The 18,774-nt window shown below is 40.5% G+C and overlaps 1 protein-coding gene across 1 annotated transcript in view; it reads right to left on the reverse strand.

Annotated features, from left to right (window-relative positions):
• The window catches only part of CCDC186 (coiled-coil domain containing 186), a 52,391-nt gene extending 40,567 nt beyond the window's left edge, over nt 1-11,824 (reverse strand). The window contains exons 1-2 of the mRNA XM_047760426.1: nt 11,633-11,824; nt 1,032-1,727 (exon numbers count right to left, since the gene is read on the reverse strand). Coding sequence (XP_047616382.1) covers nt 1,032-1,693 — 662 coding nt within the window. The 5' untranslated portion in view covers nt 1,694-1,727; nt 11,633-11,824. The remainder of the gene's footprint in view (nt 1-1,031; nt 1,728-11,632) is intronic.
• Nucleotides 11,825-18,774: the final 6,950 nt, after the last annotated feature.

Below are 18,774 nucleotides of genomic sequence, written 5' to 3' on the forward strand. Positions count from 1 at the left end.
GATTCATTAAAAGTCAATCGCATACCAGCAATATTCAGATTATGGTACATTTTCTTTGCCATCCTCCTCTATGTAGATTTCCTCCTCCCCTTCCTCTACCCACACACCTCCCATTCCAGAAAAATTTAAGTATCATTTTTTTTAAAGTCAATCAGTCTGTATTTTAGTGAAAACTAGCAAGTTTTATTTTCCTTGCTTAAAAGTTATGAGTACCTAAACATATGCATCATTTAATATATAAATCTAAAATAAAAACACAGGGTGATATAATACTTTTAGGAAAAGACAAAGTTAAACTGTCATTAATATAGAAATTAACTCTACAAATCCAAGAGAAGTCTAAAAATAACTATGTTCTTCTTTACTGAATAATAATATACCAATTATCCTGGTCTCTAAATTTTAATATTTTAAACCAATGAATTTACAATGGGGATTTTAGGAAAATTTTTTAAATTTTAAGACTTATTCTTTTTGAATTTATCTTAGTTCTGACAATATTACACTCTACATTCTTTCAAAACTGAGAAATCTGAGTTGTATATAAATATTTCTAGATCTTTAATGAACATACACTATTTCATAAAACATTCTTTTTTCTTTGGCCACACCCACAGCATGTGGAAGTTCCTGGACCAGGGACTGAACCCATGCCGCAGCAGCAACCCAAGCTGCTGCAATGACAACATGGGATCCTTAACCCACTGTGGCACAAGGGAAACTCCAAAACATTCATTCTTTTAAACTTATATATTAAGACTATACATAAAATAGGAATTTTGAATCATATTCAAACCAGTGACCTCATACGTAGATAACAAAGATCTTTACTTATTTCTAAAATAATGAGAATACTACATTCTAAAAAAATTATAAACTACTAGGCAAACTTGACATTTTTCAATTACTCAACTACTATGTGCATGGCTCTACTGTGGAAGTAAAAGTAGATAAAATGATACCTTCCCTTAAGGAATTCAATGTTTAATCCCTGTGGGAAAAAAACAACCCAAGAGAATAAAAAAACTTACTTCTTTATGGTATGCTCCTGCTGCAAATACTTATCTTGCACACATTTTTCAAACATAATTAATGCATTTTCTCCCTTATTCATTCCATTTGGTACTCGGTGTTCTTTTGCAAACTCAGTAGACAAGAGCTCAGATTCTATTTCTTCTAACAATTCCTCTGATGTTGAAACATTCTTTATTTTTGAAATAAGTTTCTTGGTGCAGTCTGTATCATAAGGACTTTCGGAATAAGTCTTCTGATTAGCTGCTTCTGTTAGTGTAGATGACCTTAATTCCGCCAATATTTGGGTCACTGTTTGTTCTGTTTCATTTGCTTTCAAAACTTGCTTTGTCAAATCTCCACCAGGAAAATTAGCTATTTGTTCAGAATTTTCTGAGCATGTGTCTGTTTTAGCACAAGAATCCTCACCTGCACGATGATCTGGAATAGAATTTTCCTGTGCTTCATTTTGATTATTGAGTTCCTTAGGCTGCCATAAAGTTTTATCAAAGTTTAATGACAATAGTTTGGACTCATTTCCTAAGCTGCTGTTTTCGTCACCAGAAAACGAGTTGCATGAGTCTTCCTTTATTTCAGGTGTTTTCTCAATATTTTGATCAGAGGAAATGGAGGCTATGTGCTCTGTCTCTGACATGCTGACTGGCAACAATTCACTCTGCATTTCTTCAAATCAGTTCCTGGTCTTCGTTTTACATCTAAAAAAATTAAGACATTAAAAAAAAATTAAGTTTTTTTCCACCAAGACCCATATGTATTTCCACATATCCCATGATGTGGAAAAACTAAGACCACACATTTTACCACTAATAATTCTTCGGAAATTCTTTTCTTGGAACAGGTTAAGGGTCCAGCATTGTCACTGATGTGGTGTGGGTTTGATCCCTTGCCTGGGAACTTCCACATGCAAAAAAAAAAACAAAAACAAAAACAAACAAACAAAAAAAAAACAAAACTTTCCTTAGGGGAGGAAAAGAAAAAAAATAAAAAAAAGAATATAACAGCCAATCCAAGTGAGCCACAACCAGCTTGGTGCTACAAAGTCTCATTCTGTGGTCTCCTTCAATTCAGTCCTACAACTTCAACTTAACTTTAGTTGCCATTTGGCAATCACCCCCAGAAGTTGCTGGGTATGAAATGAAATAATGGGAAGATTAGTGCCAAAGAATTGTTTAGAATTCCTTCGGCTCCACAAGGGGAAAAAGATTATCTAAAGAATTTGTAAGAAACCACCAGAGAAATAAGATAGCAATGAAAACACTAGGCAAGAAATTACAAATCAAGATAATAGAACAATGCACACGAACAATGATAAATATTTATGGAAAAAGAAAACTAAACAATAACAAAACAAAATACAGCTACCTATGATAAAACAGAGACACCTAGAGCTGAGCTGAAAGTCAGGGTGTAAAGGGTCCCTGACAGGAATTCATTTTTAATCCAGGGATGTAGGAAGTACCATGACAATTTCCAAACATTCTCATCCAGAACACACCATAGTCAGCGCAACTCAAATGGACCCCATGTGCACTGCCTAGGTCAGAAAAGAAACACGTACAAAACTAATTTTATAATGTTAGAATGCATTTTTATGCTGTTTATGAGGGCCACTAATCTATTTTCTGAAACTTAGTCAACTTCAAAAATTATCCTGAGACAGATAAATATAAAATATTCCAGTAATCTTAATGAAAAACAATTGTCAACTTCTTTTGTCAAATATCAACAAAGCATTTACTGGAGTCATATAAGGTTAGAAAAAGAAGTGGATACATCAGGGAGTTCCCGTCGTGGCACAGTGGAAATGAATCCGACTAGGAACCATGAGGTTGTGGGTTCAATCCCTAGCCTTGCTCAGTGGGTTAAGGATCTGGCATTGCTGTGAACTGTGGTGTAGGTCGAATATGTGGTTCGGAACCTGCACCTGCCTTGCTATGGCTGTGGTGTAGGCCAGCAGCTGTAGCTCTGATTTGATCCCTAGTCTGGGAATCTCCATATGCTGTGGGTGTGGCCCTAAAAATCTAAAAAAAGAAAGAATCTACTTAAAAGAGAGTAAGTGTATGAAGGCATTGTGACTCTCCAGTACAGTGAGAACAACTGAGAAGAAGCTATCTTTGAAAACCCTTGTCTGTGTGCCATGCTTTGTCAACAGAAAGGCATTAACAATAGTTATCTTCTCATTCAGGTTTCATGTTCCCCAGGGTTCAGTCCTCAACTTTATTTTCCCTCCTAGAATTCTGATAACTTAAAAACCAAAAACTCATAGTTGATGCCCACTCTAATTATTTTCAGTCCTGTGCTACTGAGTTACAGTTAATGAATTATCTTTTTGTCTTCACTTCCTCTATACCTATAATAAAATCTCCACCTGAATACTGGCTCAAACTAAAAATGGCTAAATCCAAACTCGTAACTAGAGCTCCTAAAATTGAGTACCCTCAGATAATCTCTGTTATTTCTGTCAGTGGCATCACTTTCTTAGTCAAGATTCATTTCTTTCCTTTCCCTTCTTTTCCTAATTTCATGTCTCCTACAATTACGCCCTCCTTTCTACTGTCACTGTCCCTACCTGCAACCCAGCCCAGGTCTGATACCTTCTGACCCGAACACCTGAATTGTTAGTTTCTCAGACTCACTCCATTCCTCTCTCCTGTTCTTCCTGCAACTTCAAGTGAAAAAACAAGGCGGCCATTGAGAGAGGGGGTGACTTGAGACAGCACCAGGGCAAGTGCCGCCCCAACCCAGAGAAAGGGTTGAAGAGTATACTACACTATCTCTGCCAGAGGGCAACAGGACCTGCCCTATGAAGTGGGTCTCAATGGCACAGTGGACCAGGGAGCTACAACACTACCCTAAAGAATCCACACACACCGCCTCCACAGAGACACCAGCAAATGCAACCAAATATACCAGAGTAAGGCCAGAGCAATCACTTCCCTCTTTAAAGTTTCAGACAGTGAGGACTCTGCCTCCACTGGCTGGTCTTCTTCCCCCCACTCCAGAAGGGCTAGTTAGAGAAAGGAGAGGGAACATGTTTTAGAGTCAGATTATACTTCTTTCTTAATCAAAGCAGCTGGGAACTAACAGCTACAACTTTTCTTGAGGAAAAGTTGCTTTTGTTTTGTAAATGATTGAAATCTGTCTTAATTTCTGGAATAAATTTTCCCTAGTAATCAAAAGTGGCAGAACAGTTATGACATCAAGCCAAGACATTATTGGAGTTCCTGTTGTGGCGCAGCAGAAATGAATCCCACTAGGAACCATGAGGTTGCGGGTTTGATCCCTGGCCTCGCTCAGTGGGTTAAGGATCTGGTGTTGCCGTGAGCTGTGGTATAGGTCGAAGACACGGCTTGGATCCTGTGTTGCTATGGCTGTGGTGTAGGCCAGCAGCTGTAGCTCTGATTGGACCCCTAGCCTGGGAATCTCCTTATGCCTCGGGTGAGACTCTAAAAAGCCAAAAAAAAAAAAAACCCAAAAAACAAAAAAAACCACAAGACATTGTTAAAGGACTGCACCTGAGAGGGAAGTGGAAGGGATGCGAGCATTTCATTCTTATACCTCAGAGTTGCAATTCCTCAATAAACCAGTTACACTCCTTTCCCAATCTTATCTCAACACACTCCCCAAATCCTAGTACTTCGGCAGTCCCTGATCCGTCTCCTGAAGATTCCTCTAAACAATGTGCACAGTGACATTCCCGTGGCTTTACCTTCATCTAGAATGTCCTTCCCTTCAGTCTAAACAGAGCCTAATTATATTTAAAGGATGGGTTCTAACACCACATCTTCCTCCAAATTTTCCCTTATTGAAAGCACAAAAGTAATTTCTCACATAAATGAAAACAGAATGCATTTATACTCATCAAGGACACAGTCACAGTGTTCTGTGTGACGCTCCTTTTTTTCCCTTTTTTTTAGGGCCGCACCCTCAGGACACGGAGGTGCCAAGCTAGGGGTCAAATCTGAGCTGCATCTGCAACGTACACCACAGCTTATGGCAACGCCAGATCCTTAACCCACTGAGCAAGGTCAGGGATGGAACCTGCGTCCTCGTGGATACTGGTCGGATTCGTTTCCATTTCACCACCACAGGAACTCCTAGTCATTCCTGTTAAGGCTGTTCAGTAGTTCTCACTAAAAGTGGAACCCACTGGGTTTACACAGAGCTGTGGGGCTGAAGAATTAGTTACAGGGTAAGAACAAGGTTGTAGAAGGACCTACAATGTGCAGGATGGTAGGGAACAACAAAAGCATCCTATTCTTTCAGAAATTTCATCCAGGTTTTTTTGTTTTGTTTAGTTTTGAAAAAGGGAGTTCCCATTGTGGTGCAGCAGAAACAAATCTGACTAGTATCCATGAAACTGCAGGTTCCATCCCTGGCCCCTGCTCAGTGGGTTAAGGATCCAACGTTGCTGTGAGCTGTGGTATAGGCTGCAGACACAGCTCAGATCTGGCGATGCTGTAGCTGTGGTGTAGGCGGGCAGCTCCAGTTCTGATTCAACTCCTAGCCTGGGAACTTCCATATGCCCTGGGTGCAATCCTAAAAAAGCAAAAAGAAAGAAAAAGAAAAACAGAAACCCTGTTTTTATAGCTATCTCAACTTAAGATTCTGTTTTCACATATGATCCTCCTATAAATTAAAGAAGGCTTGGTTTAGCTTCGAAAGACGCACTTTCTATACACTGAGCATATCATGCTCAGTGATATGCCCATGATCTTTGAAAAGTCCTCATATAAACAGGCATCTGATAACCACTTAGCCTACAAACTTAGTTTTCAGATGCTCAAATGATTACTGATTGGAGGCAAAAGGAAAAGAAGTGGCGTTAAAGATCTATGTGTGGTATGTAAAAAGCCATCACCAAAGAGTAAATAACTGAAGAAGAACGGTGGGGGGAGGGGAGTGGTGACGAGTTTGATTATGGGCATGATTAACCAGGCAAAAAAAAAAAAAAACAGTCAGCAGGGTCCTCTCGCAGGCTTCCAGTTGGTAATGCTGATGTAGGCCAACGTGGGTGCTGTCCAGGTTTTTTCTTGGGGGTGAGGGTAAAGGCAGTAGTTGTCACTGAAACTACTGAGGATGGAATAGCTTAGGAGTAGATTAAAGGGGTAGGATGTCAATCTAGACATATGTTTACAAGACTTTTAATTCAAAGTGCTTGTACAAAACAAATTCACACCCATGTATGTATACAGATACAATGACTCCAACTAGAGATTACAGTATCTGTTCCCTGAGGTAAGAAGTAACACAGGTTATTTGACTTTTTACCAACTCTTACTCATTAAAATACTGTATTTAAGCAGCACAGCCACAACATTCCTCTTAATTCAAGCATTTTTTCCCCCAGAGTTGTTTCTGACCCAGTACTACAGGACCAATTCACACTTCAAAACTGTTCCAAAGGAGTGAGAAGTGGTTTCGCTCTTACTGGAGCTCATCAGCTGTAGGCAACTGGTCAAGAAACATTTTTTATTTGCCTTAAAACCAACCATTATCCATGCTGGATTTTATTTCTTAACCAAAGAACTCACAATTGTACAAACTGATTTTCATATAAGAGCCTTATAAATGAAAACACTATCTTCAACAGATTTTGGTGCTATTTCTTGCTTCCTAGTAATTAGCAGTACAAATAACAAAAGAACTTAAGCTTATTAAATAAACGCAAATAAAAATGAATCGAATCCACAGATATTTGGTAACAGATTATCAAACATACAAGCCTCATACAAAAGCACCAAGTCAGAAAACATTTCTAAACTAGATATTCACTCATTCACCAAATATGTATTGAGCATGCCTTATGTTCAGGCACTGTTCTATGTGTTGGGAACATGGCAGTGAATAACAGAGACATTTCCTATGGAGTTTACATTCTAGTGTCATGGGCCAATATATATAATCTATGCTAAATATTTCACTCTTTATGTTTACAGTATTTCAAAATTTTGAAAATTAAAATACTGTCAGTGTTCCATCAGAAGCTATATAAGATACGCATGAGTGTTTAAATCCAACAGAAACATCTGACTCAGTTCAGTATAAATGTTATTTACAACAAATTACAAGGTTTAAACTTGCAAATTATACCATTTGAGTCTCAAATAATACTAGCTGTAGCTACTTAAATAATGTCCACTAAGACAAGCAATTAGAGCCCGTGAAGGCTCTCCTGTTCCTCAACATAATGGCTGCCCTTAAAGGGAAATCAAGTGCACGCAAAGGTCTTTTACACATTCCCCAAATACACCTTGAAAACAGCATAAACAAAATAACTATCCTTCTGACCAGTTCTAACAAGGTTCCAATATGGCAATTAAAATCAGAAGCAACAGGAGTTCCCTGGTGGTGAAGCAGGTTAAGGATCCTGAGTTGTCACTGCTGTGGCAGGAATTCAATCTCATTTAAAAGATTAAAAACTGAGCTGGTTATTTCAAAGAACTCTAGATGAGTTCTATCAAAAGGAAGACATTTGTAAAGTGGTCAGATTTTAACTAAGCTTTTGGGTAAATTTTAACTCTAATACATGGGGATCCTTTATGTGAAACATCACTAGCTCTTAAAGTTGTCTTAAGTCCACTGGTTTAAAAAGTATACTACCAGAGGCCAAGGTCAATTATCCCTCTAGGGATGTGTTTAGCTTTGCCCAAGGGTCAGGGCTTTGTGAATTTTACAGTATGTATATTATATCGCACATTAAAAAAAGATGTTGAAAAAACTCACAGAAATAGATGCAGCAGGACCCCCCACTCCCAAAAAGTACCCAATCCTGCGACACAATAATAAGAAAAATGATCCCATAAAGATTCAAGGAAAAAGAGGGTAGGTGGCCATATCACATATCACATTATCAAGTTATGTCATATTACCAGTATTAAGTATTATAGATCCAATTTTATATATCTCTAAAGTTTTGTGGGGGGTGTTTTGGCCATGCCCACAGCACGCAGAGGTTCCAGGGTTAGGGATCAAACCCATACCACAGCAGTGACAACGCTTGAGAATCCTTAACCCGCTGAGCCACAAGGGAACTCCTAAAATAAGGTTTTTTTAATGTTTTGCTTTTAAGGGCCATCGGTGCAACACATGGAAGTTCCCAAGCTAGGGATCAGAGTGAGAGCTGCTGGCCTACCCTCACCCACATCTGAGCATCATTTGTGACCTATATATACCACAGCCCACAGCAACTCCAGATCCTTAACCCAATGAGCAAGACCAGAGATCCAACCGAAACCCTCATGGATACTAATCAGGTTTGTTTCCAGAGCCACAACCTGAACTCATAAAATAAATTTAAAGTAGAAAAATTATTAATAAACAAATCCCATTTTGAAGCTACTTACATAGAGCTCACCAAATTAATTTTAACAAGTCTAAGAAAACATGGAAATATTTTCAGCCAGTTTCTCCCAAAATTGGAAAATTTTAAAACAAAGTGGGTGGGGGGGGGGCTGACCCCTTTCAAAAACGAAGGCTAGTAACTTTTAAAAATTAAGCTAAGGTGAATTCTGCCTTATATTAAGACGTTCTAAGGGGTTTTTTTTGTTTTTTGTTTTTTTGCTTTAAAGGCCACACCTGAGGAATATGGAAGTTGGAAGTTCGCAGGCTAGGGGTCAAACTGGAGCTGCAGCTGCCAGCCTGTACACCATAGCTACAGCAATGCCAGATGCTTAACCCACTAAGCAAGGCCAAGGGTTGAACCCACATCCTCATAGATACTAGTCGGGTTTGTAACCACTGAGCCACAATGGGAACTCCCAAGAAGTTCTGGTTAATGTTTACATTTTGAAGCCACCTTTGGCCTGGGCTTGGTTAATTTGGAATGATGTAGTTTACCAAAAAACTAAATTATTCATTAGCTACTACATAATCATCCCTACAGTAGACTTAACATTTCATGTCTTAATGACGGACAACTACACTCAATCTAATCAATACTTTCCTTTGCTGGGTTTGATTTCCACTTTGTATCTACTGCCCTTTCACGCCAATACTTTTTGTTTCCTTCACAGCCCAAGTAGATTTTTAAAATCTCAGTAGCTAAGAAATAAAGTTCAAAGGTGACGTTTGAAATAATATAAGATGAGAGGGTTATTTGCAAATTTAAATTATATGCTCCCAAGGTTGTCCTGAAATGATACTAAACATGCCCAACACTGTAAGCCCAAAGACATGCTTATGACAAATTCGAGAATCAGCCTTAATTATTTAAAGCTAGAGATAAAGGGTAAAAGACAAATCCAAATTTTATTGGAAAAAAAAAAAGAAACAGAACTTTAGGCATGGAGACTTACTTTAACATGAAACTGTTAAATGAATTTTAAAAACTAGCAGTTAGTCATTCTTCACAGGAAAGATGATTTTTCTAAACAAGGCTGCTTCAACAGACCTATTATCTCTTCCTTTTAAAAAGCATACTTCACTGTTTTACCTTCAGACCTGGATGTCAGCATGCAGCTGTAAATAGATAACTTTAAACTGAATATACTACGCAAACATTATCAGCTATGCTGTCATTGTATAATATCAAAGAACAACTTCTTAGTTTACAGGTGAAGGAACTAAAAGGTTAAAGAGTAGTTACTGTGCTACAACACTCCTTTCCTGTTAGCAATGATTAAGACTCTGAAATACCGAAGTTCCAGTTCTGGCACAGTGGAAACAATCCAACTAGGAACCATGTGGTTGCGGGTTCAATCCCTGGCCTTGCTCAGTGGGTTGAGGATCCGGTGTCGCTGTGAGCTGTGGTGTATGCTACAGATGCAGCTTGGATCTGGCATTGCTGTGGCTGTGGTGTAGGCCAGCGACAACAGCATCAATTAGACCCCCAGCCTGGGAACCTCCATATGCAGTGGGTGTGGCCCTCGAAAAAGACAGAAGACCAAAAAAAAAAAGACTCTGAAATACCAATGATACTCTATGGAATCTCCATTGCTTAAAGGAACCTCTGAGTTTATATGCAGGTGTTCTGAATTAGACAAGGTCTTAAAAAGAATAAAACCAACATAAACACATGCCAGGGACTTCTCTTTGTGGCTCGGTGGTAAAGAACTCAACTAGTATCCCTAAGGACACCGTACAATCCCTGGTCTTGCTCAGTAGGTTAAGGATCCAGCGTTGCCATGAGCTGTGGTATAGGTCACGAAGCAGCTCGCTGCATTGCTGTGGCTGTGGGGAGGCAGGCAGCTGTAGCTCAGATTGAACCCCTTTCCCTGGAAGGTCCATACGCCCCAGGGCCCCAAAAAGCAAAAAAAAAAAAAAAAAAACCCATGCATTTCCAGGTAGAATCTTAAGTAATTATACAGTCTTACTTATTACAATGAATAAGGAGTTTTAATTCTTTACACTTCAAGATTTGTGAGTCACTCTATACCATCACTGTGCTTAAAATAACAGGAAAAATGAAAAAAACTATGCCAATCATCACTGTTTTCTGCTTGTGGATAAAGTACTGGAAAATAGCTGTATAGAGAACAGTATACTTTATACAAAGACACTCTAGTTTTACTATCAGTATCTCCAGAACCTTAATCTTTCCCACAAGATCAACACTACAAATATGAAGGCGTAAGTAGTAGTTAGGAAAGCTACACCCACAACGGGCATATCTGAACACCTAACAGATTTTTTTTTTTTTTTTTTTGAATGACTATCAGTACCTTTCTGGAACACTTCCACTGATTTACCGCACATTTTCCTTAGAAAAACTCTCAATCTATCATTTTGGAAGAAATAAGAAAAATGGGTGTCAAAGGTATATCACACACACACACACAGAAAACTGCCAACTGTCTGGGTCTGCATGGCATTACTAACTATATAATTCCTTAAGTTAACAAGATTATCAAATCAAAAATAGTCTAAATGTTCCAACTCCAAATCCAGGCCTCTTCCTTCTGAACAAAATCAGGATATAAATATTAGCTGAAGTTTTTAAGTTGTCAAAAGTCAAGCAATAATTGTAACTGCACTGTTCCCCAAAGTTGCTACTAGGGGACGTGTAGAAGGGCTTTTACCATTTTACAAGTTTGACAATGACCCTAATTTGAAATATGATCCTTACCAAGTTTATCAAATGCCTTCATGTCCTTGATCGAAAGGCAACATAAACAGCAAGAACAATTTCTCCTATCCACAATCCCAAAGAATCGTATCTAAATCACAATAATGGAAGTATTCGGAAAAGGGTAAAAAGTCGCCAACAGTAAACATAAAACAAGAACACAGTCAACTTGGAGACGAAAAGAGAATTACAAGATTGAGTCTAGGACCGAGCAGGTGGGGCTGAGCTGCAATAGGCAATGGGAGACCAGGAATCCGCCCAAATTCCGCCGCGCTCTAGGTGTAGCTCCAGAGCCCCGGCCCCCATGAGCCCCCGCGACCCCACGGCCGCCTCCTCCTTTGGCGGCCGGGGAGTAAGGGAGGGGGGCAGAGAGGAGGGGATTCCGAACTCCGTACCCCAGCCCTCGCTTCGCTCCCTCGAGAAATCAGGTGGGGAGCCGGCCCCAGAACCCTCAGGACCGCGGGAGAGGTGAGCGGTCGGCCGCACGCCATCGCGACTCCCCGGTCCGCCCCAAGCGCCCCCCGAGGCACTTACCCCACTTCTCCGAGCTTCAGGCCACACCCCTAACAAGACTGCTGGAGCTCCGGCTCTGGGACCAACTTCTCCATAGCGGGGTCCCGCAGACCAGGAAGTGGGGGGGGCGACAGGGGTGGGGACAGAGCCGAGACCACGTTACCTCTGCCGCGCCTTCCCCAAGCCCCCGCGGAGCTGACACATCAACAAAGATGGCGGCGACGCCGAAGCCGGCCTGGCTACTGCTGAGGGGGCGGGGCCGCCTGAAGAAGCCAATCAGCGCTGCGTGGGAGGTGTGACGCGACGCACCTTGGGGCCGGGGTAACCTGTCTGCAGTGGGCGGGGCCGGCAAAGCTGTCTCCCGCCCCCTGCGCCCAGCCCTGCCCTTAGACTTGCTGGATACCCCCGCCCTGGCTGACTCGGCGACCTCTCCCTCCTGCCTCTGGTTACAGCTCTGCGTATCAAGCCCCGCCCCGGCCCAAACGGGTTATCGCTTCCCGTAGGACGCGCCCCTTGGAGATAATCCCTCTTCACCCTTTGGCCCTTACTCATTTTAGGGGCATAAAGTAATAAAAGAGAATTCAATATCCATGTAGAGCACTCAAGAAAGTTCTGAAACCGCTTCGTATCTGCTTTGTACTGTTGATGCCTTCCTGGTATCGTATGTACCCCAAAATTCTGCATAGACTATTTTGTGTAATGGTAAGTGTAAAACAAATGTTAAAGGAAGATTTTTATTAAGAATCTGAATGTTTATTCATCATGTTGTTACAATTTAACATTTATTTGTGGTTTTGTGATTTGGTTAATCTATAAAAATTGTAGGTAGAAAGGTTTATATTTCATCTTAATTCTTTTGATGTTGTAAACGTGCTTTTTAAAGAATGGATTATTCGAATGTTTATGGCACCTGACTTGTTAAAAAAAAAAACTACAAAAAAATTAGAATTGTTAAATTGTGTCCGTGTTAACAAAATAACAAATAAACAAAAAAAAAAAGAGAGAGAATTCAAAATTGTGACTTCCCAGTTCTGATGCACCTGACATGGGCGGAATCAGCAGGAGCAGCCTCCCTGCCCACCTGACATCTAGTCTCTGGGAGAGGCTCCAGGGGTTTCCATAACACCGCGTTTGTATCCATCGCGTAGCACCGACTGCCATTGTTTAATAATAAACAGTTGATCAGTTCGTGTCCAGTACTGGACTGTGAGCTCCTTGACGGCACACAGCATGGGGTTTGACACGCAGCTGCTCAATAATTAGCAAAAATAATAATAATAACAATTGTATGGGGGGGAGTGTATTGAATACCCTTGCCCAATCGCAATCGGAGGTGAGCTGTTTCAGTCTGTGGAGGTTTTGCAAACCAACTCTGTCCAGTGAAGGGCTGTTCTTTGATTTAATACTTCTAAAGCACAAGTCGAGTAAATATAGTTAATCTTAAGTCATCAATTCGTGTTGATAAAGCAAAACTTTTTCCTGTTCTGTTAAGCTTCTTTGATACTAACTACTGGCAAAAGCCACCCCCAAACAACCCCCCAAATAAAAATTAAAAACCCCACATTAAAAAAAGAAATCAAGATTGTGTAACTCTGTTCCCCTTTTCAACAGGAAATGGCACCTTCCTTCTTAAAGGAAGATACTGACATGATGGAGGATAACGTGAGGAAAAAGAATATGATATATGTGACTGGGTCACTTTGCTGTACAGAAGAAGTTGACAGAACATTGTAAATCAACTATAGTAGAAAAAATAAAAATATTTTAAAAACATGCAGTTAAAATGTGACAGTAAAGAAATGATTTGACTTTAAAACAATAAATTGACCACACAGTACTATTGAGATGTCGTTTCCAGGGGAAACATTTAAAAAGAAACTCTAAGCTTTTTAATATGAATATTGTCAGTAATAACATTCATACTGTCATTTCTGAAATATATTAGTATAAAGCATATACATAATCTTTGGGAACCAAGATTTTCAGTATTAAAAAAAGAAAATATAAAGATTAAAAAATCAGGGAGTTCCCGTCATGACTCAGTGGTTAACAAATCCGACTAGGAACCATGAGGTTGCTGGTTCCATCCCTGGCCTTGCTCAGTGGGTTAAGGATCCAGCATTGCCGTGAGCTGTGGTGTAGGTCGCAGATGCAGCTTGGATCCTGCGTGGCTGTGTCTGTGGTGTAGACTGGCAGCTACAGTTCCGATTAGACCCCTAGTCTGGGAACCTCCATATGCCTCAGGTGCGGCCCTAGAAAAGGCAAAAAAGACAAAGGAAAAAAAAAAAGATTGTTAAAAGTAAAGGGATGAAAAAAAGATAAAAAAATCAAAGAAATTAAGTAAAAACACTGCAATCCTAAGTTTGATTTAGAAACATCAGTGTGAACTACTAAATTTGAATTTAGAAATATTAGCATAAACTCATGATGCATTTTTTTTTCCGTTAAAAGAAATCTGTGCACTGAAAAGGCCTAGAGCAATGATCATCTCAATGCATAACCCTATTTTCCTATAATCTCTAAATATAATTCCCCACTAAAAATCACCTGGGCTCCTCTTGGAGCTCAAGGCCTGAATCTATATTTGGGGCAAGAAATGTGTAAGAAAGCTTAGGATATACTGGTTATATCAGAATGCAAAGAAGAGAGTTTCCATTGCGGCGTAACAGAAGCGAATCCCACTAGTATCCATTAGGATGCAGGTTCAATTCCTGGCCTTGCTCTGTGGGTTAAGGATCTGGCATTGCCTGCCGTGAGCTGTGGTGTAGGTCACGAACGCACTGGGATCCTGCGTTGCTGTGGCTGCGGCTATGGCCAGCAGCTAAAGCCCCAATTCAACCCCTACCCTGGGAACTTCCGTATGCTGCAGGTGCGTGCCCTCCCCCCCCAAAAAAGAATGCAAAGAAAACAAAAATAGGAGTGTGTCAAAAAGACTCAGGAGCCAGGAGCCAAAGGTGTTCAAAGGTGTTCCCACTGGTCAAAGATGGGAAAATTTCAGGGTTCAAAAATAGTAGCAATTGAGACACATCTACTAGGTTAAAAATCAATGAGTATGTTGATTTTTTAAAATGTCGTTGGTTACCTTTCAAGGATGCCAAGGAATCATCACATTCTGAAAACTGATGAAAGAATCAAGCATCCTACCTTTTCTGCTGCAAACTGTATCTCAGTCAAACAGTTAATGTGGGAAAGTCCTTTTTTTTTTTTTTTTTTTGCTTTTTATATAGGGCATATGGAAGTTCCCAGGCTTGGATCCAATTGGAGCTGTAGCTGCTGGTCTACACCATGGCCACAGCAAAGCTGGATCAGAGCTGCAGCTGTGAACTACACCACAGCGCATGTCAACTCCAGGTCCTTAATTCACTGAGTGAGGCCAGGGATGGAACCTGTGTCCTTATGGATACTAGTTGGGTTTGTTCCTGCTGAGCCACAACAGGAATTCCCATGAAAGTTCTTTTTTTAATAGAATTTCAGGTAATAAATGCAAAGGAAAAGGTAGACCATCACCATTTTGGAAATTCTAATGAAATAATGTATTTAGGTAGTGGTCATCAAGTGAATCCAGAATCATTAGATGAAAAGCTGATGGGAAACTTTACAGTGCATGGGTGGGGCTGACAACACTAGAACTCGTTAAGTTAATATCCCCCAAAGAGAAACTGATTAGATGTTAAGTGGTTTCTGATGTGGAGCAATAGAAGCACACACCACCTGTGAAATATTATCAGCGTGAATGTAAGCAACAAAATCGTGAGAAAAACTGCAGTTACTTCAATATATAAGAAAAATGAGAAGATTAAGAGAGAAATTTCTTTTTAAAATATACCACTCAATGCAAAGGTAGAATCTTATGTGACCAAACCAACTATTAAAAATCATTTGAGACTATCTGGAAATTTTAAATACGAACTTTATGATATTAAGAAATTATTTTTCAAGATGGGATACATTTCAGTGGTGTCTTTAAAAAGTCATAATCTTTTAAAGATACCTTTTTAAATATATATGAAAAGATACAATACCCCAGAAAGTAACAACGTGTTGTCCCCCCCCCCAAAATAAAAACAGCCCCACATTGATGTGAGTACATCAAAGAACAAAAAGAAACGAAAGTGCTCCCAGTGGCCAAAGTTGGGAAAGTTTGAGCAAGGAAATAAAGTAGTGATGAATTATAACCCAAAGTAAAAAATATAAATCCTTGCTGATTTTATTTTTATTTATTTATTTATTTATTTATTTATTTATTTATTTATTTATTTATTTATGTCTATTGCCTTTTTAGGGCTGCACCCATGGCATATGAAGGTTTCCAGGCTAGGAGCCTAATCAGAGCTGTAGCTCCCGGCCTGTGCCAGAGCCACTGCGATGCCAGATACCAGCCACGTCTGTGACCTACACCACAGCTCACAGCAATGCCGGATCTTCATCCCACTGAGCCAGTCCAGGGATGGAACCTGCAGTCTCATGGTTCCTAGTCAGATTCGTTTGCACTGTGCCACGATGGTAACTCCATTTAAAAAAAAATTTTTTTCTTTTTTTTAAATTAAATTTTTAAATGTTATATACAGAGAAATGATTAAATATATTAATAAATAGGAGAGACAAATCTGCCATGCAAAAGAATTCAAAATAATTTCTGTAGGTATTCTGCCCTTGAGGAGAAGCATAGCTCTCTTCCTTAGGGACAGACTGAGCAGAATGACTTCTTACAAAGTGCATAGCATGTAAGGGGAGGGGGAAAAAAAGTAACTTTGTTGTAGAGAAACCTAACAAGTGTTAGCCAGGTAATCTTGGAAAAAACATCAGCTGTCATAAATCATGTTCACAGAATGAACATTTGATATGATGCAATAGAAGTGGAACATTATAGTCTTCCTTCTAATAACTCATAACTACAGGCTTATTAGGAGAAAAACATCAAACTGCACCAATGGGCGTCCTACAAAAAATGCCTCACCAGTATTCCTAATGTATCAATATTAGTTCCTTAATTGTAACAAATGTATCCTACTATGTAATGTTAATAATAGTGGAAATTGGATATGGCTTATATGGGAACTCTCCATATTGTCCTCTCAATCTGTAGTTCCAAAATTGTTCTAAAAGTAAAATCCATTAAAAAGAAAAAAATACATCAGACAATTTGCTTCAAAGCAATGGGAGGAGAATATGTGGAGTACACATGCGGACAAGATTGACCGAAAATTTATACTGTTGAAACTGGGAGATGGGTATATAAGGGTACTGTTTTTCTACTGATTTTTTAAAGGCCACTGTTTTTTGAAAATTTGTTTTTCTTTGAGCAACATCGACCTATAACTACGGGCTCTCAGGAGGAAAAAAAGGCGATCACGTGTACTTAGTTTCCGCGAGCGCACAGAAGTAGAGGATTAATTTCAAAAGCTTCCTATAACTTTAAGTGGTTAATGTCACCCAAATAACCTTTGCCAAGACAAGATCTGCACCTTTGCCTTTGGAGTTCCCAGGAAATCCTTTCTAGAAGACACCAGAACAGTAGCTATTTTAAGTTTCCATAGAGGTTCTTTCTGAGCCCGCAGCTTTGCTATCAGCTCTGGAGCACAGAGTTGCGCCAGTGGCGCCAGAGCAGGGCTTCCTACGCACGCGGCAGGCGCACGTGGGCGCTGACTGCGCAGGCGCTAAGCTGGCGCGGGAGGACGGGCTGGGCTCTTGGGAGCGAGGTGAGCTCAGGGTGCTTGTCTGGGCGGCAGGTCTTCCACGCAAAGGCAGAGGTCACCCAGGCCAGGCTTCAGAGACAGGTCGGGGTCGGAGGCCCTTTTGCCTTTTTTCCAGGTCGGGGTTCCCAGGCTCACGCACGGGGGTGTGAAAGGGACTACATATGAGAGGGCTGCGGGGCTTGAGTCGTTGGGGCCGGACGTTGGGCGCTGGACGTTGAGGTCAGGCGTTAAAGTCGGGCGTTGAGCGGGTACCAGGGGCCTTGGAAGTGGAGAGAATTTGGAAGGTTGGAGAAGCCCTGGGAGACTTGGTTGGGAAGGGCAGGTCTAGGGGTGGGAGGTTTTGGTGGGTGAGGATGCTGTACTGGGGGGAGGGGAGAGAAACGTGGGAGTTGAGCTTTGGACCCGCCGAGAGCCCTGCAGTAGATTTGGAAGATAGTCTGTGGATTCAGTGATTTCATTTAACTCAAAAATATAGTGCAAACAGTTGTAATACTTTCTAGACTTTGCCCCCTACTTCCCACCTCCTGTAAAAAGGAAGATGCACCGCAGCATTTGGTTAAATAGGGTAAGGCAACACTGGTTGATTTAACACGTGTATTTAGTGTGTCTGCTGTGTGCCAGTCACTTTTCTTGGCACTGCTATAAATATGCTTGCGTTGCTGGCCTCGGAAATTAGGGAACATGCCTCTAGTTCCGTTATTGAGCCATCAGGTTATTGAATGCACAATTGCATGGTTTAGGATTGTGACCTGGATTTTCATCTCAGCTCTGTAAGGGCGCTGGTTCTTGTGGGTGAGGCAGGTTACTTCTCATTCTCAGGTCTCCCTTTCTTTTTGTAGGAATAAAGAAATAGGAATATTTTAATCCTCAAATTATTTCCATGTGCAATGCGCTAAGTAGTTCCACATGAGTAGAAGAAATTCTTTGCCTGCGAGAGTGGTACAGAGGTGAAACTAATAGCTGCTTTTTAAGGAGTTAATAAGGACCTGCCACTGTGCTTGGTAGCTTACATGTATTCTCACCTTTAATCCTCATGATTAGATGTTATGAGGAAGTTACTACTGCTGGCCACGTTTTAGTCTCAGAATCCTAGAAAGATGAAGTGATTTGCCTGAGCTAGCAAAGCTAAATGAGGAAGATGACACTGCTCAGGCTTGGGCTTCATTGGCTTTAAAGCCATGTTCTGCAGATCATTGAGTGTCATAGCTTTGAAACTGTTTCCTTTGAATAGCGGTTCTCTTTGAATGCATGCAGAAAGGCAAAGGCAAACAGAGAAAAAAAAAACTGCAATTAAAACGCACACACTTTTTGGAGTTCCCATCATGGCTCAGTGGTTAATGAATCCAACTAGGAACCATGAAGTTGCGGGTCCAATCCCTGGCCTCGCTCACTGGGTTAAGGATCCGGCGTTGACGTGAGCTGTGATGTAGGCTGGCAGCTGTAGCTCTGATTAGACCCCTAGCCTGG

This window comes from Phacochoerus africanus, chromosome 15, assembly GCF_016906955.1.
Source record: "Phacochoerus africanus isolate WHEZ1 chromosome 15, ROS_Pafr_v1, whole genome shotgun sequence".
Lineage (NCBI taxonomy): Eukaryota > Metazoa > Chordata > Mammalia > Artiodactyla > Suidae > Phacochoerus > Phacochoerus africanus.